The following is a 21,579-nucleotide window of genomic DNA, read 5'->3' as shown; positions in this document are numbered from 1 at the left end:
CACTTGCAAAAAAATAGTTTTTTTTATTTAAAACTTTTCATTAATTTTCTGTGTTTCACTGATTTCCTCAACAATTCCTAATAATCAAATAATGCTTTCAGATTTATATTCACTATTCTGTCATGTGTACATATGGAGAGACATGCTTAAACCAAGGTCCCTTCCAAGGTCCCTGTGATTTCATGATTCAAAATATTTGGAATAAATAGGTATTTTATTTCTAACAGATACTTATTGTTCTCTTTCATTCTTGTGTTTCCAAATCACCCAATACATTTTTCTGTATTGTCTCATCTCATTTCCACTCATACAGTCAAAACACCTAGCACAATATTTTTCCCCTGAATTGCATTTGTTCAAATGTTGCATTGTTTTTTTCCAAAACATTTTTGATTCTTTCATTATTACCCTTCACTGCAACTATCACCAACCTAGAATTTTCTGCATTTCTATAGCTCCACAGCAACTGAGATGACATTAATTTTTCTCCTTTCTGACATTCATTCTAGTCATTTCACTCATAATTAAATCTATGCCTTCACTTTCCTGTACATATTCATCATCGTTATCCACAACATTAGGACACCTTTGCTCAGCTTTATAAAATCCTTTTTTTCCTTAATGTCACACACACACAACATATTTTTCTTTCTTTCATGTCATTGCTAATTCTTGTTCTTTATCATTCACTCCTTTTATATTCCAGATTGCAATCCTCTGTGCCATGTTCATCACCAGACAGATCCATAGAAATTGATTTCCACTGCTCAGGTTGGTTTTGATCAAGGCTTTTACATAATATTTTTAGCAAGATAGAGAAGGTATGGATTTAATTCCAACCAAACCATTTGTATTATTCCCTGTTAAAGACAGTACTATCAGTTTTGGCATATATTTTGGCCACATTTTTCTATAACAGCTCAACCAAAGCCTAGTTTTATCCTAAGCATGTTGTTCAAGCTATTCCTTACAAGCCAGGACTGTTAAGCGAGAAACTGTTTTCTAAAGCAATATACTGCTGCCCACATCCCACCGACTCAGAAGTGCATGCAATATATTAACAATCAGGACATTTTCCTCTGTATCAAACCTTGGAAACTCCCAGTGAGCAAAATGTTGTAGCCTCCGGTAGGTTCTTGGCTTCCACATACTACAGGGACCTCTTCCTGTGATGTGTAATCAAATGGATGATTCATATCACCTGAGGCACTCAGTCAGTTTGAGCCTTTACAATTGTAAATAGGAACGACCTTGCTCACCATAGGAACAGGTGCTCTCTCATTGCCAGCTCAGTGTTTGCTTTCTCTACCTTGAGTAGGGAGGGGACCAGACGTCACTCTGAAGTGGGGGTGAAGAAAGTTAGCCTGCCTCTTAAAACCTCACATTCAGAGGAACCGGTTTGCAGTTGTTTGCAAGATTCTCAACTGGTACATTCTTCTCTTGTCCAGCATGGAGGAAGGGAGAGGGATCCTAAAAGAGGGCTTTCTAGTTAAAAAGGTAAGACTCCTTTCCACTGATCTCTAACTGGGATACTTAACTATAACAACTTGTTTAAATAATATTTATTATTTTTTTAAATGATTAAAAAATAGTAATATTCAAATGACCAGAAAGAAAGTTATAAATCTTAGAAATAACAAAACGCTCCCTGGAAAATCTTTCATGGTCACTAGGCAAGGATGAAGGAACTGAACTGGGATAACTTGCTTTGCAAAATTTATCTCTATTCCTTCTAGCTAACAGTTCTAATTTCTTCTCTAGCCTGGCCTCCGTTTTCAAACTCTTGGCTCTGGATGAATGATCTTTGGGCTTGCTGCTTTTGAATTATTGTAGATCCATTGTAAGTGATGTTCAGTTGATTTTTGCATTTTTAGAAATGTAACTCTCTCTTTTTGGAATATGCTGGATTTTTGTTTTAATCATCAATGGGCATGAAGTAGCAAGTATTTTGATGAGCTGTTTGAAGCTCAGTACATATTTCAGTAGGTGTGGTAGGAGGACAGCTGTGTTGATTTTTGGTAGCAAAAATTCATAAAGAGTGTGGTAACATGTTTTCCAACTAACACATTTTATAAAAGCCAAACTTTTGTCAGCTAACTTCATCAAATGAAAAGTGCGACTAAACTGATATAGGATTTAAATTAAAATGTTGGAATGAATTGGAGAGGGTTGGTTATGCAAATGAAGGTTACATGAGAGAAGGATCACAAGCACCTAGTCAATTAACAACTGTAATGTATTCAAACTGCATTGTGTTTGTTGAGATCTTTTGAGTTAACCTGAAACCTTTTAACTCCTCCCTTAAAGTCTCATTTTATTTTGTTTTATTTTTCCAAAATGGTCACTTTCAGACCTGCAATATAATCTCCCAAGAGGTTCTTTCAATAGTGACTTTTTATGACATTTTGTCATAATTGATTTCTGGCATGAAAACAGTTTTTGACTCTAACTTTAGATTCCTACAGTTTGAGCTATGCAGATGGTGCCTAATGCTACCAAATAAATAGGTAAAATGAGGACCCAGATTGTTGGGGGCAATTAAGCTGACTTTGTAATAATGCCGCTTGGGGGGTGTATGAAAGCCCTAATAAGCAGGCATATACATAGAATGAAGGCTACTGCTAAGCTTGTAAGCCGCCCTGAGTCTTCGGAGAAGGGCGGGATATAAATGGAATTTAAAAAATAAATAAATAAATAAGAGGCACTGTAGAGTTATAGCATTTTTTTGTCGATAGCAACTTTTTGAGAAAAGAAAAAAGAAAATAAGAAAAAGTTACATCTGAAGGATGATCTGAACCTCAACACCTTCCACCTCAAAATAAAATTCTGTCAACTACAAAGAATGATTATAAACAGGAGCCTTCTCTGAAATCACACATGGTGATATATTGTAAGAATTCAACGATTTCTCAGAGCTTTATGGAAAGTCCAAACAACATTGTGATCCATTCATAAACAGGCTGGCTTTTCCCACTGCTGCATGGTTTTCAGCCACAAATCATCCAGTGAGAATTAAGAGGGCTTCTGTTCCTACTAATCAAACAGACCTCAGACAGTCGTGCTGTCTTTCCTTTAAATAGATATACCTTGTAAAAGAAAAAGGAAACGTATGACAATTGTGCATGCAGTCTTACAGATGAGGAAGAGTAGTGATATAATGCAGCACATGTACCGGGACAAAAGTGCATTTTTTTAACAGGTATATACAGGAAAATGCATGCCTGAAGTACGGTGGGAGGAGCTGTTCTTGATGATGGGAGATGAGGGTCTGAAGGTGCCACTCCTTTCTTACCTTGTTTATTTTCCATTTCTGCTTCCAAAGCAATTCCTTTCTCTCCCATCTTCGGCACCTTTCACAGGTCCCTATAAGTTCTGCAAGGAATAGAGAAAGGGAAACACCTAGTCTTATTGCCGTCCAGATGTGTTAGGAGAAATAAGAATGTAATACATTTTTTTACAAGGAGAGAATTGGGGATTTTTGTTCGGCTGCAGTTTGAAAAACAATGAGGAAATGCGGGCTAATACCACAAACGATATCATCATCAGGACTGCTGGTAAAATTCCATGAAGCGGGCACGGCATGTGCACTATCGACTTTTTATCTGAAAGTATTCTTGAACAGATTAAACACATCTCCACCTAATTTTCAGTGAATGCGGGCTGGTTGCTTTTTTTTTTCCTTTCAGAGTGCAATATCTCTATTATTCAAAATCTTTTAGTTTGTATTATAATATACATCACCTGATATATCAGTGAAAGATGCAAGATTGGAAAAAATGGGAGACCGTAAGTTGTAGTTTCGCTGTCGGCAGGAAGACAGCTGGTTGTCTCAGCTTTAGGAAGAAGGAAATGGCAAACCATTCCTCAAAAAAATGCAGTTGCCAAGAAAACTGCAGGGACTTGTGCAGATAGTAACCTGGAATCAAGACTCAACTTGAAGGCATATTTTTAAAAAAACAACAAAAAACAGCGGTATAGATTGTAAATGTCAGCAGGACAATATTGGTTATATTTATGCTACGGTTTTAATGAACTTTGTAATTTTATGAATCTGTGTTCTGCTCTAAAATACAGCTCTTATACTGCACCCATGAATTATTTTAATAGAAGCATAAGGGGAAAATTTAAATAAGTGTAACAGCCCCTGGGGCTAGGATTTTGTTCAAAGTTCTATCAGTGCAATAAGTTTTGAGTTGGAATGAATAAATGTGTTCCTTTGTATATCTTAGCATAGCAGGTAGAGCTGATTTTGAGCAGCTTCAAAAACCACTGCTTTTCTTTTGTTGTTACTTGCAGGGTCACGTTGTCAACAATTGGAAAACAAGGTGGTTTGTTCTTCTCCAGGACAGGCTGCTCTATTATAAAGTTGTGGGAGGAAAGCAGGAGTCTTCTCCCAAGGGAAAGATTTTTCTGGATGGATGTACGATTACTTGCCCATGTTTGGAATACGAGAACAGGCAGGTAAGTCCCATGTTGGATTCTTTGCTTAGTTTTCTTCAGTGCTTTTTTTGTAAAAGAAAAAGGTGCCGGAACTCACACATGTCATACAACCCACCTTGCCTACCCTACAGGGTTCCATCCAAAAAAGGTGCCGGAACTCCGTTCTGAGCGTTCTATGAGAAAAAAAGCCCTGGTTTTCTTACTGCTGTGTTGACTTTAAAATGAGAGAAAGCAATTAGGGAAGAGAACAATCTAGGTTCTGGGAGTGAGTTGGCATAATATTCTGAGAAACCTAATTTATTTTCAAATAGGACTCCCCCCCCCAAAAAAAAAAAATCATAGGGAGATTCTTCATAACTCCATGCTGACTTTTATAGCTCTAAGAAGAAGTCCATATTATGCCAGATAAAAAAGTGAACGGGCAAGTCAGGAAAAAAAAACTTTCTAAAGGTTGGAACAGTTCAACTGAGAAACCAGTTACTCACAGCAGCAATGAACTAAAGCAAAGGCCAGACATCTTTTTCTCTGTGAAGCTTTAACTGGGATTTCCCCAGCAAGAACTTCCAATTCTATTATTTTATCATTCTAACCTAGTGAACCCAAACTGTGTAACCAGCCACTCTTTAGTCATTAGACACAATGTGCTTTAATTTAGGTTCTCACACTAACTCAGGTGATTGGATTTGATGCCCTAATCTAAGTAATCTAATCTAACCAGTTTGACCTAATCTAACAGTCCTCCCCCAAGCCACAAGAAAATCAGGCTGTTGTCTATTACTTTAGGCTTGTTGTATTGCTTCCTTGCAATTCCTGCATGTCACAGATCCGCTGGGTAATTTAGGATTACATTTTGTGATTAGTAAAATGGGAGATATAGGTAGGTAACCTGATACGTTTTCAATAGTGGTTGTTTTCAAGGCTGCAAATCAGGAGCAGGGAAGGAACTACTGAAATATTTTTCTCATTCAGATTCAACTGAAAGCTATACCGAAATTTGAATGTTAACCTAATAATGTTTCTCAAATCTAATGAACTTTTCATTGCATTGATCTCTGAATGCATGGAATCCCATCTATTTTTTATGATCTCTCTCTCTCGCTCATTTGGCTAATTTATTTAATGGGGGAGTTGTGCATTAGCAATGAAATTCAGTTGGAGTAAAATAGATGTACGGTATAAGGCACTTTCCTTTTGGAACTATTCCTGTAAACGCTGCTTCTTATGCCATTCTTTTGCAGTTAGTTATTAAGCTAAGGACAAAAACCAACACCGACTATTTCCTTGACTGTTGCTCTCGAGAAGAGCGTGACATTTGGGCTTTGGATATCACTGGCGCTATTCATGCTGGCAATCCAGTACAAGTTCAGCAACTTCATCTCATGAGAAACTCCTTCAAACTTCCTACGAACATCAGTCTGAAGTACGTGGTAAATAAATTCTCAGTCTGCTTTTGCATATGTTGCTGGTTTGGACTGAAAACAACAAGCACTGCTTTCTGTATGTTAGGAATAAAAAGCCAGTGGTTCTTGACACCAAGTCAAATATCTCCACAGCCACAGCTTTCCAAGCCAGTAGCAAGGGATGCTTAATATTGCAGCTCATCCACATCTGGAAGGCTATAGGTTTCCCAACTTCTCTGTACATGCACTCAAAATTTTGTGATGCATTTCCTCAGCATTACTTATCCATGAATCCAACCTAGTCTTCCATACTGTATCACGACATTTTGGAATGTATTTTTTTTATATTTTTATATTTTTATTACATTTATATCCCGCCCTTCTCCGAAGACTCAGGGCGGCTTACAAGCTTAGCAGTAGAATGTGATGTAATTTTATTTATTTATTTTTATTTTAATTCCATTTATATCCCGCCCTTCTCCGAAGACTCAGGGCGGCTTACAAGCTTAGCAGTAGCCTTCATTCTATGTATATGCCTGCTTATCTTTCACACACACCCCAAGCGGCATTATTACAAAGTCAGCTTATTGCCCCCAACAATCTGGGTCCTCATTTTACCTACCTCGGAAGGATGGAAGGCTGAGTCAACCTTGAGCCTGGTGGGATGCGAACCTGCACTAATTGCAGGCAGCTGGTGTTACTTAAGGAGGCATTAGCCCACTGCTCCACCAAGGCTCTAGTAGTAGATTTAGTAGTTCCCAGTGTTACCTCAGATGAACAGTTTGGAATACATAATTTGACCACTAGTCATATTTCTTCACAACATTTATCTGCGTCATTTTATCATTTCTGAAATTCTGAAATTTAAGATGTCATATTTGTACCATTATTCATTTAATTTCAAATTTAATTTTTATCACCCCTGTGTTATTATGAAAGAGAGCATATCTATCTGCATGAGCGGGCACCTGACTATACACCTTAATTAATAAAGCAATGTGAATTTCATAAACTCAGCAAACTGACAATACCTGAAACCATCAAAACACTGTTTATAAATTGTTTTACAGTTTTCTCAAACCTCCTCTTAATGTCAACAAGGCATCTTCTCCAATGTTCTTTCTCATCAGCTTCAATGGCCACTGGAAGTAGAGGATGGCCATCACTTGAGAGAAATGTATGAATTCCACTTGCATTTAAGCAGAACTGGATTCCAAATATTTTCTGAATATTTGTGGACTGAAAACATGTTATTAGCTGAAAACAATGGAATCTGGGTAAATTCACAAAACTGGTTCTTCCGTTTGCTTATCACTGACCCTCTCTTGATTTTTTTTTCCCCTTCAGTCATATTGTGGACAAAATGTATGACAGCAGCAGCGGAATCAAGATAACACCCAACACAGGACAAGGCAGCTTGTATAAAGAAAGCTTTACAGGTACACATGTTGCCAACTTTGTTCTTCAATATGCTCCTGTTTAGAAACATTTTATACCAGAAAACATTTCAGAACCTGTTTTAATTATCAGGTGTGTGAAAAATAGTAAAGAATGCATTTTTAATTTCTTTTGTTCTATTGCTTGCAAAAAAAACAGGTGGCACATTTCGGAATTTGCATGGAAATATCCTTTAGATTAGAAGATGAAGCTACCAGAGCAAATATGTTAGTGATTAGAGTGCTAAATTAAATCAGACAGATTCAGATTCATCTCCCTAATCAGTTATGAAACTCATTAGGAACTTCTGGAGAAAAAATGGAGAACTGAAGACAGCTCCACTAAGTTAATAACTATGGCAGAAAGAAGAGTCCGCAAACAGACCAGCTCTTCATAATTATTCTCTCTGGACACAAAGAAGACTTGAGATAGCACATTCATACATCGTACAGTTGTTTCTCAAGAGGAGATTGCAAGACTGTGGTGGGATTAGAATTCTCAGAGATGAGAGAACAGTCATCTTGCCCAAACCAAAATCTGCCTTTTCAGAACGATACTGAGTTAACATGTACATTCTTTGCTAATCACTTTCAGAGATTGATTGTTAAATTTTTGGCTATTAGAAATTTTTAGATTGATAAGTCTGAAAAAAGGCGATTTTCCTTCAGTCCTTAGCAAAAGAAATTTTGCATAAAGTTTAAGGATTTTTTGTAAAACAACTCTTTTTTAATAAACAGAAAAAGGGTGAAGTTTTCTAAAACAGGGGTGTCAAACTCAATTTCTTTGGGGGCCACATCAGCATTGCAGTTGCCCTCAGGGGGCCAGGTGGGTATGGGTGGGCGTGGCCTACTGGGTGGGCGTGGCCAGCTCTACATCGTTCACATCAAGGGTGCCTATGGGGGCCTGGGCAGGAGTGGGACAGATCTGAGGGTCTCTGGCAGAAGGAGGGTCTCTGGGCCAGGGCCAAGGCAGTGGGGGCCGTTCCCTCACTGTTTCCAGGATGGCTTCGCGGGCCACATGAAACCACTTCGCGGGCCGGATCCGGCCCCTGGGCCTTGTGTTTGACATGTCTGTTCTAAAATGTTGCTTTTTGAAAATTACAAATGGACTAAGGGTCCATATCAATTTGAAATAAATTTTGGAAATAATTATAAGAATCCTTCCTGTGGGAAACATGTTTTTGTTTTTAATTTTTTTTTAGTGATCAGACTTTAAAAATTGGACAATAGAGGGAACTAGAAAAAGCTAAAAATTATAATTAAAGGAGAAAACTTTAACTTAAATTTAATGTACATGTTAAATTTAACTTATTAAAACAGAATGGAGCATCATATTTTAACCTTGGATATACTGAAGGATATTTTTGAACAATGGGCCAAGAAGTTAATCTTAAAGAGTCTCTGCCTGATACTTCTGTTGTTTCTTTTACTAGATATTTTTTGGGAAATGAATGCTGGCAGCAAGCATATATCTCTCTTACCTAGTTTGCTTCAGTTTAAGTATTTCAGGAACATTTTGTTAAATTTATCCAGAAAGATTTTATTACATAAATAAATTTTCAAAAGGAATCAACTTTTTAAAATTTATCAGAAGGACACAGTATTGTTGTTTCCGCCTTCTACCTGTCCTAGAGATCAGATGACTATGGATAATTCTTGCTTGTCTGACTAACTCCATTTCTTCCTTTTAGGGTCTATACTAGTAGACTGGTTGATTTCCAATAGCTTTGCAGCTTCCCGGCTTGAAGCAGTCACGCTGGCTTCTGTGCTGATGGATGAAAATTTCATTAAACCTGTGGGAGTTCGCAGCACTGAAGCCATGAGGAATGGAGATTTGACTGAGCAATTTTTAGATGACTCTACTGCCTTGTATGCATTTGTAAGTGACGCAAACTCTGAAAGTTGAATCTCCTTTTTACAGATGAGGTTCAAAAGTTAGCTGTGTGAATTTACTTTGTTCAGACAAATAGAAAAAAAATAGGCAAGCAAATGATCAAATGATCTTGATAAAAGACTTGTACTTTCTAAAGCTTTCAATGCTTTTATCTAAGATATATCATAATCAGTTGGACTTTGCATAGGTGTGAACAAGCCTACATAGTAAGACTTGGGATGTAATTATATCCCTGGAGAACACTGCTCAGAAGGATGAAACCTCTCCTTGGATTGTGCATTTTTGTTACTGTGATTGCTTGTCAGGATGGGCTTCAGGAATAACAACCCACCAACTAAAACACTGCAAAATTGCTCCTGGTGGGCACCATCTTATATTAGTAAGCTATCTTTTTATCTTTAGATAAAGATAACAACAGCAGCCAAGAATCTGCAATGGCCAGCTCTGGGTTTACCGTGCCATTTTAATTTCCCAGGATGTGCTATGAAAAATAATTAAAATGGCTGAGGAGGAGGAGAATAGTTTGGAGATCAAAGCTTGTAAAAGTGAATGAAAAATCAATCATGTTAAAGGATGAAATCAGTGTTTATAAAACTTGTATCAACTCTTTAGTAACGTAGTCATGTTGCTTTTGTTTTTACCACAGGCTGAAAGCTATAAGAAAAAAGTTAATACTAAAGAACATCTCAATATTAACATACTTGAACTGAGTGGCACAATTTTAAAGCAAGGCTTTTTGATAAAACAGGTAACCATAACTTCATATTTTCAAGCTAATCACAGGATGGGAATGAAGCAATTTTTTATTGATGTCTTCTAAAGCTCTTTTTGAAATGGCATTTTAATAGGGAACCCTCACAATTTAATTAATGTACAGTTATCAAATTAACTAACGCATGAACAAGACTTAGATGGTAACTAATTGAAACTCCGCCCGCTAAGTTTCCGTTAAAAAGAAGTGTTAGAAATGGAGAATACAGAGAAGCAATCTTCTACTCATTATGTGCGACTTAATAAACACGTAGTTTTCCTTTCAGTCCGATACAGAAAATGACACCCAAGCATCATTGTCTAGTTTTTGGCATGGCAAATTGTTTTTTCTACACAGCACAGTTTACACCAGAAGGCAGGCCGTAGGATCACACATAACATCTGAAAGCTTAAGGAGTGGCCCTTACAAGCCACTAAAATGTATTTATAAATTGTAATTTGTAATCTGACAGGCAGGGGAAATTATTCAAATACATGGCTGGAGAACAATCTTATTTAATTATATTTAATTTTTTTGTTAAATATAATTTAACAAAATAATATAGGAGCCTTGGTGGAGCAGAGGGCTAATGCCTCCTTAAGTAAGACCAGCTGCCTGCAATTAGTGCAGGTTCGCATCCCACCAGGCTCAAGGTTGACTCAGCCTTCCATCCTTCCGAGGTAGGTAAAATGAGGACCCAGATTGTTGGGGGCAATTAAGCTGACTTTGTAATAATGCCGCTTGGGGTGTGTGGAAAGCCCTAACAAGCAGACATATACATAGAATGAAGGCTACTGCTAAGCTTGTAAGCCGCCCTGAGTCTTCGGAGAAGGGCGGGATATAAATGTAATAAAAATAAATTTTAAAAAATTAAATAAAATCTAGTCTTATTGTGAATTCAGTCATCGGTTTGGAGAATGCAAAAGCCCTTGAAATATTTTAGGCACCCCTGATCTACACTCGTTCAAGCAATTCTAAGGATTATGGTGTTTCCTCACACATTTCAATATATCAAATATTTTTAACCGTTTCATTTATGGCAGCTTCTTGGTAATAGTGAAATCAGTAGATCAGCTGTGCTCTACTACCCCTAACTGACCTTCGCTACCTTCTTGTGGTCTCACAAGGTAACTGCTACGCCCAACCTCCAGAAGAAGGCCTTGAGTGCCTGCAGCTGCCTCACAGAGCCAGGCCAGGGACAGGAGGGCAAAGATCATGGAGTGCAGGGGGTCAAAAGGACCAGGGAGATAGGTGGATGGGGCTTGCTGAAGCATATCCTGCAATCTCAGATGCAAGGGGAGGTGGCTACCAAGTGCCTGAATTTTTATCCTCTGACTACAGAGGCACTCCAACAGCCCTAACTCTGGAGTCCAGGTATAAATATCATTTAAATGGTTCCTGAATGAATGGTTGCTAAGTGAGAACTACCTGTATTATCTCTCAGCTTGTCTTCCCACCTGTGGCTGCTTCTGCCATGATAAAAGGGAGCAAACAGATAATGCAATATTCTTTTTCTAGTATTGACAATTATGAGAGATCTGTGTTTTGGAGAAAGAAAATTAAATTTGTTTCCCAACTTTCAGGGGCACAAGAGGAAGAACTGGAAAGTCAGGCGCTTTGTCCTGAGGTCTGATCCTGCTTTCTTACACTATTATGATCCCACAAAGGTGAGACAATGGCATTTTGATGTTCAAAACTCCTTGCATGTGTGCCTTTGGGGAATGTTTTCCCCCACCCCAACTGCCTTAAGACTGTTGCTGATGGGTAGGAAGAATGAATTCTGCATGGATTTCAGTAAGGCTGGGGGCAGATCGCTTGAGATCTCTTCCCACAGGATCCTAAATGGCCCACATGCTTATAGTAGATCTTGACTAGTTTGCACTGTGCTGCAGTTCATATCCATATTAGTTCTAATTCAATGTGCCAATTAAATACAGAATTTAAAAAGTAGCTTAATATAACACATTTGCATTAGGAACAGATATACCTTGTGGCTATTGTTTTCTGTCTTTGAAAAAAAGTACACATTTAGGTTTGGGGATGGGACAAGTTATGTTTTGGAATTTCAGCAAGATACATACTGCTGAAGGTTTTTTTCCCCCTATGCAAACATGGTACATACAGGAGTCCTCTCTCTCTCTTTTTTTTTTACTCTAGTTAGAGAATGAAAATCAATTCAGGAGAAAAATAGGTTTGATAAAAAATGATTTTAATCTTATTCAGCTTAGAGTTCTATATCTTTATTCAGCCATTTTATTAGGAAGAAGCGTTAGGAAGATTTTGCTGATTGGGAGCCACCCAGAGTTCGATATAAGATGAACAGTTATATAAATGTTTTAAAATAAATAAACTGTGTTTATCAGAGCCATCAGAGGACTCTGGTTAGATCTCAGGCCATTTCTGGAAGTCTGCAATTCTACGCTGCTTGTATTTGGGATCTGGGCTAACTCAACTATGTATGTTTGAAGCCAGAGTAAAACATGATGTCTCACTTAATGATCACTTTGCTTAGCAACAGGGTTGCTTGTCCCAGTTCTGGTCATTAAGTAACGTCTACCTGTAGTCATGTTGAAGTATTCTCAAGTTAAGGACCACGAAGAGACAGCTGGCTGACAGTTGATAACCTTTATTTCGTGAGGAACCGGACAGCTGGCAGTGTGTCGGTGTAGCTCTTTTATACCCCAGCTGGCGGGCCTTTGTCCAATCCGCATAGCGTATTTTTCCCGCTGCGGATGCTTGGCCCAATCAGCATTGGCCGGTTTGACAGCTCGGAGCTGTCAACGGGTTGCCGCGCCTGCATGGTAGCTGGTGGCCACCTTGACAGCTGAGAGCTGTCAAGCAGCCGCGCGTGCGTATTTGCTCTCGGCAGCTAAAGCTGCCGTGTGTGCTCTGTCAGTGATTTTACCTCATACTTTTTACATATAACGTATTATAACATAGTTTAACATCTCAACACATAACACCCCTTACCCCTCCCCAGAGCTGGTGGGTTTTAACCCTTTATTTGTTTGCTTGTTTGCTGTGGGACCACTTGTAGTCCTTAAGGTAAACTGGGGGTCTCCTTGTTCGGCCGGAACGACGTAGGAGTGTCTCTGTATTCTGCTCCCCTTCCCCCTGACTTGGAGGAGAAGGTAGTTGTATAGGTTCGGCCCCGGGGAGCGTCTGGGTTGAGTCTGGATACATAGGCATTGGTGGGGTAATGCAGTGGGGAGTGTAATTCGCGGAAGTAGGGTTTGGCTGCCCAAGTGTCCCGCCATTTTCAACTGATGGGTTTTGCGCACTTCGTTTCCTTAGTTGGTCGATATGCCTCCGTATATGGTAGTCCTTGCCGGTGTCAATAATATAAGATAAGGGTCCCATTTGTTTGATTACAACCCCTTGAATCCATTTGTTCCCTCCCCCATAGTTCCTTGCCCAAACGCTTTGTCTGTTGGCTAAGGTCCTTTGAGGGATGGGTTGTTCTGGTTCCGCTGCCACTCTATCCGGGTGCATTCTGTCCAGTCTGGTTACGAGACGTTGCCCCCAATGAAGTTCCGCTGGCGAGTTCCCTGTGGCCATGCAGGGGGTGGAGTGTTGGGCTAATAAGAATTGGGCTAGACGGCAGTGGCAGTCACTCCTGATGATTTTGCGAAGTGCGTCCTTTGTAGATTTCACCATAACCTCAGCCAAGCCATTAGACGATGGATGGAACAGAGCCGAAGTGATGTGCCTAATAGAGTTCTCCTTGGTGAAAATCTGGAATTCACGAGAAGTAAATTGGGGCCCATTGTCTGAGACCAGGGCGTCAGGCAGGCCATGCGTGGCAAAAAGCCCCCTAAGTACCTGTACCATGGCAGCAGTAGTGGTGCTGCTAACGGGGACGACCTCTAGCCACCTGGAATAGCTATCCACCACAATCAGGAATACCTGTCCCTGGATGGGTCCCGTGAAATCTAAGTGTACCCGGGACCAAGGATTCTGGGTCGCCTCCCATTTATGGACTGGGGCCTGTGGTTGTGCCGGCCTCGCAAACTGGCAGAGGTAGCATCCAGCCACGTGTGATTCGATGTCTTTGTCAATGCCCGGCCACCATACATAGCTCCTGGCCAATGCTTTCATTTTAACCATCCCCGGGTTGTGTGTGCAAGGTTTTGGGTCTGTGTTTGTCTGGGACAACAACTCTGTTGCCCCAGAGTACACACCCTAGATGGGATGACAGTTCCTGTCTCCTAGTGAAGTATGCCTGGAACTCTGTTCCAGGGCATTTGGCCTGCCAACCTGTGGTAACCCAGGTTAGTACTCGACTAAGGGTTTTATCCGTAGCTGAAGCTGTTGTGATGTCTTTTGCGGATAACGGGCATTCTGGTAACTCTAGGATCGCTAGGATGTTTCCAGCTGGGGCGGGGTTGAGGTCATTACAAGGCAGGGGCAGTCTGCTCAATCCGTCAGCATGTCCCATTTCCTTCCCAGGCTTGTGGACCAATTTGAATGTATAAGCAGATAAAAACGTTGACCACCTCAAGATCCTTGGAGACAAGATTTGAGGCGTCTGCTTATCCCAAGTGAATATTCCCAAAAGGGGTTTGTGGTCTGTGAAGATTGTAAACTGCCGGCCATATAGGTAATTGTGAAATTTTTTCACGCTGGCGACGATTGCCAAAGCCTCCTTGTCAATCTGAGCGTAATTACGCTCAGCTTTGGAAAGCGTTCTGGAGTAAAACGCAATAGGTTTTTGTACTCCGTTCTCCAGTAAGTGACTTAGAACTGCCCCAATCCCATACGGGGATGCATCGCACACAATGCATAGAGGCAGTTCTTCTCTGAAGAGAGTGATAATGGAGTTACTGGAGAGGAGGTTTTTGAGGTACTGGAAACTGGTGTCGTGCCGAGGAGACCAGGTCCAGGGGGTGCCCTTGTCTAGCAATCTATGTAGGGGTTCCGCGATAGTTGCCTTATGGGGTAGGAAGGTATGATAAAAGTTTAGAAGTCCCAAAAAGGCTTGTAATTCCTGTTTGTTTTTTGGAGTAGGGGCGTATTTGATGGCACTTATTTTGGAATCGGTGGGGTGTATTCCTTTGGCATAAATCCTGTATCCCAGGAACTCGGTGGAGGTTACCCCAATAGAGCATTTCTCCCTTTTTAGTTTGAGACCTGCTGTTCTGAATCTGCTCAGAACAGCCTGCAATCTCTCTGCTAAATTTTCTTCTGACTCGCCTGCTATTAGTATATCATCAAAGTAGGGCAAAACCCCGGGGATTCCTCTTAGGTTTTTTTCCATTATTTCCTGGAAGATGCCAGGGGCTGCTGAAATGCCAAATTGTAGGCGATTCACTTTAAAAGCCCCGTGGTGGGTTACGATGGTCTGCGCATCCGCTGTTTCCCTGGTGACAGGGAGCTGTAAGTACGCTTGCGCCAAGTCCAGCTTAGCAAAGATGGCGCCGGACCGTATTGCCGAGAGGACGTCTTTTACTGCGGGGACCGGGTAAGCGTGCGGATTTAATGCTCGGTTCAGGGTGGCCTTATAGTCGGCACAAATCCTTATTTCCCCATTTGGTTTTATGGGGGTGACTATAGGGGTTTCCCAATTTCACCCCTCCACTAGTTCAAGTACTCCCAGTTTTACCAGGCGGTCCAGTTCATTCTCTATTTTGTTTTTGAGAGCGAACGGAACTCTTCTTGCCTTAATTCTAACTGGTAAAACTTCTGGCCTTAATTTTAAAGAAACTGGAGGCCCTGTATACTTCCCTAGAGAGCCGTCGAATACGTCTGCAAATTGCTTGCAGACAGCTTCGAGGCTCGAGGCCTGGGTGGAGTTGACTCCCGCTATTGATATTCCCAAGGCCTCAAACCAGTCGAGGCCTATTAGACTAGCTCGATTTTCCTGGGCAACTAGTAGGGTTAGGATCCCTCAAAATCGCTTGAATTCCACCAGAATCTTGGCCTTTCCCCTTAATTTGATTGGGGCTTTTTGGAAGTCTGCTAGCTGGATTTGGGTGGGTTGTAAGGGAATTTGCTGCTTACTGCGGCAACATATTCCCTGGAAGGTTTTGAATGAAATGATGGAGACCGAAGAGCCCGAGTCAACCTCCATTTCACAAGGGACTCCCTGCAGCCGTACTCCAATTCTGACTTTGGGTTTCAGTAAGTGGTGGATCGCTGGCGGCCCCCTACCCCTGCTTACAGCTTGTACTAAGGACCAAGGGGGCTTTTTGCTAGTGCCCGTCAAGGGTCTCATACCTGGGGATGACGCCTCTAGTTCATGCAGGTTCTCTCGATTCCGGCTTTGGCACGCGGCACGGATGTGCCCGGTCTTACCACCGGTCTTAACGTATTATAACATAGTTTAATATCTCAACACATAACACATGTATTTTACATAATGTGCAACTCTCTGAAGCTTGTGGACAGACCATTGTGCGGGAAGTCTTACCTTACCCCAATTCCTAATTCCTAGCCATCAGCTGGCCCTAACAGGTATTTTAAAGAGAGAATGTAACCTCACCCCAACTCTCAGTCCACTCTCAGATTTTGCATATGATAAAATAGCTACACAACACATCAAGATTGGAGCCAGATGGGGAGAGGAACCTAAGGGATTTTTAACATTGCCTTGTGCATAGGTGGTAAGAATTTCTCTTTCTCCAGAACCAGAGTGATAGTTCAGGGCATGGCTGTGATTCTTTGCTACTTGTTCTCAGTGTTGTAAGTCAGCAGAAGAGAAGTGAAGTCCAGACTGTCTTTAGACTGCTTTTTAAAGGATTGAAAAAAGAGAATTGTTGGCAGCATAGGAATGCCTTTAGGCAGTGTAAAGTGTTCGTGAAAGTGCCATTTAATCCCCAGGTTGTCAAAACCCTTCAATCAACTGTGGAGATTATACCTAAGGCCTAACGTGTGATGCAAGCCTAAAGCTGCTGCCATTCTCAACGTGTGGAAAGTAAAATCTGAGACAAAACATTCTGCTTTTCAGTTTCAGTTTCTGAAACTTGTCTGTCGGACAAAATCGCTCGGATTCGGACCGGTTTGGACTCCGACTGGGCAGTATCGGACGATCAGGACACGAGTGATCTTGTCGATGTCATCTGGGAGGAGTTCGATCCTGTGACTCCGGAGGAAGTGGACAGGATCATGGGGAGGCTGAGCTCCACCACATGTTTATTGGACCCGTGCCCTTCCTGGCTGGTTTATGCAGCCCGGGAGGGGACACGAAGCTGGTTCCAGGCGGTTATAGCTGCTTCTTTGAGTGAGGGCAGTTTTCCCGCCGCCTTGAAGGAGGCGGTGGTGAGACCTCTCCTCAAGAAGCCTACCTTGGATCCGGCTGTTTTGAATAACTTTCGTCCGGTCTCCAACCTTCGCTTCCTTGCGAAGGTTGTTGAGAGTGTGGTGGTGCATCAGCTCCCTCTGGTCCTGGATGAAGCGGATTATCTAGACCCGTACCAATCGGGCTTCAGGCCTGGGTACAGCACGGAGACGGCATTGGTCGCGCTGGTGAATGATCTCTGGAGGGCTCGGGACAGAGGATACTCCTCTGTTCTAGTCCAATTAGACCTCTCAGCGGCTTTCGATACCATCGACCATGGTATCTTGCTGCGGCGTCTCAGGGGATTGGGAGTGGGAGGCACGGTTCTTCAGTGGTTCTCCTCCTATCTCCTGGGACGTTCGCAGTCGGTGTTGACGGGGGGGCAGAGGTCGACCGCGAGGCCTCTTGCTTGTGGAGTCCCTCAGGGGTCGGTCCTCTCGCCCCTTCTGTTCAACATCTACATGAAACCGCTGGGTGAGATCATTCGTGGTTTTGGAGTTGGGTATCATCAGTATGCTGATGATACCCAACTTTTCATTTCGACCCCAAACCACCCCAGTGATGCCCTCGACGTGATGTCCCGGTGCCTGGAGGCGGTCCGGGTCTGGATGGGGAGGAACAGGCTTCGTCTCAACCCCGACAAGACGGAGTGGCTGTGCGTACCGGCATCCCGGGATATTCAGGATATCCCACCCCTCATTATGGGGGGTGAGTCATTACCTCCTGTAGATAGGGCTCGCAACTTGGGAGTCCTCCTAGATTCACAGCTCTCTTTAGAAGATCATATTGTAGCTGTAACTAGGGGGGCGTTCGCCCAGGTTCGCCTGGTGCGCCAGTTGCGGCCCTATCTAGACCGGGATGCCTTGCGCACGGTCACTCATGCGCTCGTGACCTCTCGTCTTGATTACTGCAACGCTCTCTACATGGGGCTACCCTTGAAGACCACTCGGAGGCTCCAGCTGGCACAGAATGCAGCCGCGAGAGTTGTGTCGGGGGTCTCCCGATACTCCCGTGTTACACCTTTGCTCCGCGAGCTGCATTGGTTGCCAGTTGTCTTCCGGGTGAGGTTCAAGGTGTTGGTAATGACCTACAAAGCCCTTCATGGCATGGGTCCAGAATACCTTGGGGAGCACCTGCAGCCGGCGTCAACTTCCCTCCGCCCAGTACGCTCCCACAGAGAGGGCCTCCTCAGGGTGCCGCCGGTCAAAGAATGCCGACTGGTGGCCCCCAGGGGGAGAGCGTTCTCTGTGGGTGCACCGAACTTATGGAACCATCTTCCGGTAGAGCTCCGGATGGCGCCCGACCTCCGCTCCTTCCGGCGCGACCTTAAAACCCATCTCTTTAAGGAAGCGGGCCTGGCCTGATGGGATGGGGTGGGTTTGTTATTATGACTTTAATTTTAAATTTGTACTATGGGCATTGTTTAATCATGTTTTAATAATTTTAACTTTTGTATCTGTCTTTTACGTATTGCCCTGTTAACCGCCCTGAGTCTCTTGAGAGAAGGGCGGTATATAAATTAAATAAATAAATAAATAAATAAATAAATAAGTTGACAAGGGCAACCACTTTAAGAGGGCATGAATCACATGCGGGCAGAGCCTAGATGGCAGTGTCCACATGCTAACATTACCATGGTTTAGCATGTCATGCAAACATAGCTACTTTAACACTGCCTCTTTAAATAGCTACTAGTACAGTCAACAGTTGGGAAAGGATTGTAGAGCATCTCTTTAAACGAAGGCAGACTCGAGCAAAACTTCCCTTGCTTTGTGTCAAATTTGTTGGACGGAATGTAATATTATATTTTCTTTACTCACATTGGTCCACTTTTTTTTCTCCTGTAGGAAGATAACAAACCAGTGGGGGGATTTTCTCTCCGTGGTTGTCTTGTTTCAGCACTGGAAGACAATGGAGTCCCAACAGGCAAGTTATTACCTTGCAAGATCCATTCTTAATGCTCTTTGGATAGGTTTCTCTCTTTTTTTGTTGTTCATTGAGAAAAATTAGAGTGGTCCTTCATTTTTTGCAGGGGCATTAGAAGCAGCCCCATTCCCCTTCTGCTGCCATTGTCTCATTTCCCAACCATGAGTTACACAATCTTATCCCACTATTTTCTGTACTGCAGAATACAGGACAAGCACAAAACGCAAGAGAGCAAATGGAATCAAGATTTTACCAACAACTCTTTTAACACCCAGCAAGGAATGCTTCTGCCAAGGAATGCTTGTGATAAAGAGCTCCTAGAGCCCATCTAATGCATCAGATTTTCTACTAGGGCCAGTTCTTAAATGAGGGAGAAGAAAGGGGGGGCTGTATAAAATATGCAGGATCCACACCCCGACTTCCTCCACTTTTAGCCATATTATTATACATGGAAAAGCCACAGCCTTCTCAAAGCAGTAGCAAAAGTTGTCTAAAAGGTAAAAGGCCAGCCCCCCCCCACTTTTCTTTAACTTAAAAATCAGTAGGATAGCTTAGGGGAGGGCAAACACAGCAGAAATGACACTGATTTCTCTTCAGAAATGAAACACTTAAGCAACCTTATTCCCAGGTGGAATGTAGTAGATTCCCAAAAGAAGTACTGCTTAGTTGCTCAAATGGACCTTAAGATTTTCAGAAGTGGTTTGCCATTGCCTCCTTCCTGGGACGGAGAGTGACTGGGCCAAGGTTACCCAGCTGGCTTTATGCCTCAGGCAGGACTAGAATTTACTGTCTCCCAGTTTCTAGCCTGATGCCGTAACTACTCCACCAAACTGGCTCTCTTTACACTTAGTCTCAACTTACAACCACAGTTAAGTCCAGGTTTCTACTGCTAAGCAAGACAGTTGTTAGATTTAGATTTTATTAGATTTATATACCACCCTTTCCCGAAGGACTCAGTGCAGTTTACAGGGCATTTTACAATCACATCAATGTAAAATACAAAGTTAAAAGAGAATTAAAAGTTTAAGTTATCCCTGAAAATAAAACCCCAGTTAAAATTCTCAGCCTGGGTCAGAGAGCTCAAAGAGCCAAGTCTTCAGGTCCCGGCGGAAAGGGCGTAGGTCAGGGGCAGTCCTGAGCTCCACGGGCAGCTGGTTCCAGAGGGCAGGCACACCCACAGAAAAGGCCCTCTCCCTGGGTGTTATCCGCCGGCAATCTTTTACCGGCGGCACCCTGAGAAGACCCTCCCTGTGGGAGCGCACTGGACGAAGGGAGCTTGATGCTGGCAGCAGGTGTTCCCTCAGATATCCCGGACCCAAGCCATTTAGGACTTTATAGGTCATCACCAGCACTTTGAATCTCACCCGAATTTTGTCCCATTGTATGACCCTTCTTGCCACAGTTGTTAAGTGAATCACTGCATATGTTAACTTAGTAACACGGGTGTTAAGTGACTGGCTTCCCCGTTGACTTTGCTTGTCAGGAGGTTGCAAAAGGTGATCACATGATCCTGAGACACTGCAACCGTCATAAATATGAGTCAGTTGTCAAGTGTCTGGATTTTAATCACATGACCATGGGGATGCTGCAATGCTTGTAAGCGTGAAAAATAGTTATAAGTCAGTTTTTTTGTGCTGTTGTAACTTCGAATAGTCACTAAACAAATGGTTCTTAAGTTGAAGACCACTGTATGTTCTATTAAATAACTGCTCTTTTTTTCTCTTGCAGGAGTGAAAGGAAATGTGCAGGGCAACCTCTTCAAAATTATTACAAAGAATGACATTCACTACTACATACAGGCTAGTTCCAAGGCAGAAAGAGCTAACTGGATTGAGGCCATCAAGCCACTAACATAGGAGATGTGCCAAAGTGCATTTATGGGACAGTATAACACTGTATCTAGGACATAAAAAGGGGCTGCTTTTTGAGATTGCTGGCTGAGTTGTTTTAGCCTGGCATGATGTTAGCACCTGACAGTGTCTATTGTATTTAGGCGTTTTCTATGAAACAAGGAAGCCTATTCTGACATATCCACTTCATCAGAAGTTCCGTAAATTTTGACAATATGATAACATGTTGATTGCCTGGCACCATTCTGCAGTTTGGCATCTGCTATCTCATACTTCCATCTGAAACAGAACTAAATTGGCTACTGAGGAGAAACTAACAAAACCAACATCCTGGAAACAAATCTGGCCCTTTCAAAATGATTTAATGCAAGTTCCTTAATCTACTGTATGTTTTTATATGTCTCTATACTTGCAGATCCTATTTAACTAGTGGGAAGCTTCAGGGATCACAGCATTATTCAGCAAGGTGCTGGAGACCAAGAATGTTGCTGTGATATAAGAAAGCTTAGTATTTACATATTAAGAAAGGGAGAAAGTTACCATATTAATATTACCATATTACCATTTCTAACTTAGAGTGCCCTGAATTTCCTGAGACAACAAAAT

At 42.0% G+C, this 21,579-nt stretch overlaps 1 protein-coding gene across 1 annotated transcript; it reads left to right on the top strand.

Moving 5' to 3' along the window:
* Positions 1–345: 345 nt before the first annotated feature.
* PLEK2 (pleckstrin 2) lies at positions 346–21,051 on the top strand. Its single transcript, XM_083349041.1, has 10 exons — positions 346–771; positions 1,294–1,497; positions 4,297–4,461; positions 5,679–5,860; positions 7,188–7,279; positions 8,968–9,155; positions 9,817–9,918; positions 11,505–11,588; positions 19,045–19,123; positions 20,852–21,051. Exons 2-10 carry the CDS (start codon positions 1,450–1,452, stop codon positions 20,977–20,979), a joined length of 1,068 nt encoding a protein of 355 aa, XP_083205167.1. The 5' UTR covers positions 346–771; positions 1,294–1,449; the 3' UTR covers positions 20,980–21,051.
* Positions 21,052–21,579: the final 528 nt, after the last annotated feature.

Source organism: Vipera ursinii (genome assembly GCF_947247035.1).
Source record: "Vipera ursinii genome assembly, chromosome: 1".
Taxonomy (NCBI): Eukaryota; Metazoa; Chordata; class Lepidosauria; order Squamata; family Viperidae; genus Vipera; species Vipera ursinii.
The sequence above is the reverse complement of the archived record's forward strand: the minus strand, read 5'-3'. Positions and strand labels throughout refer to the sequence as shown.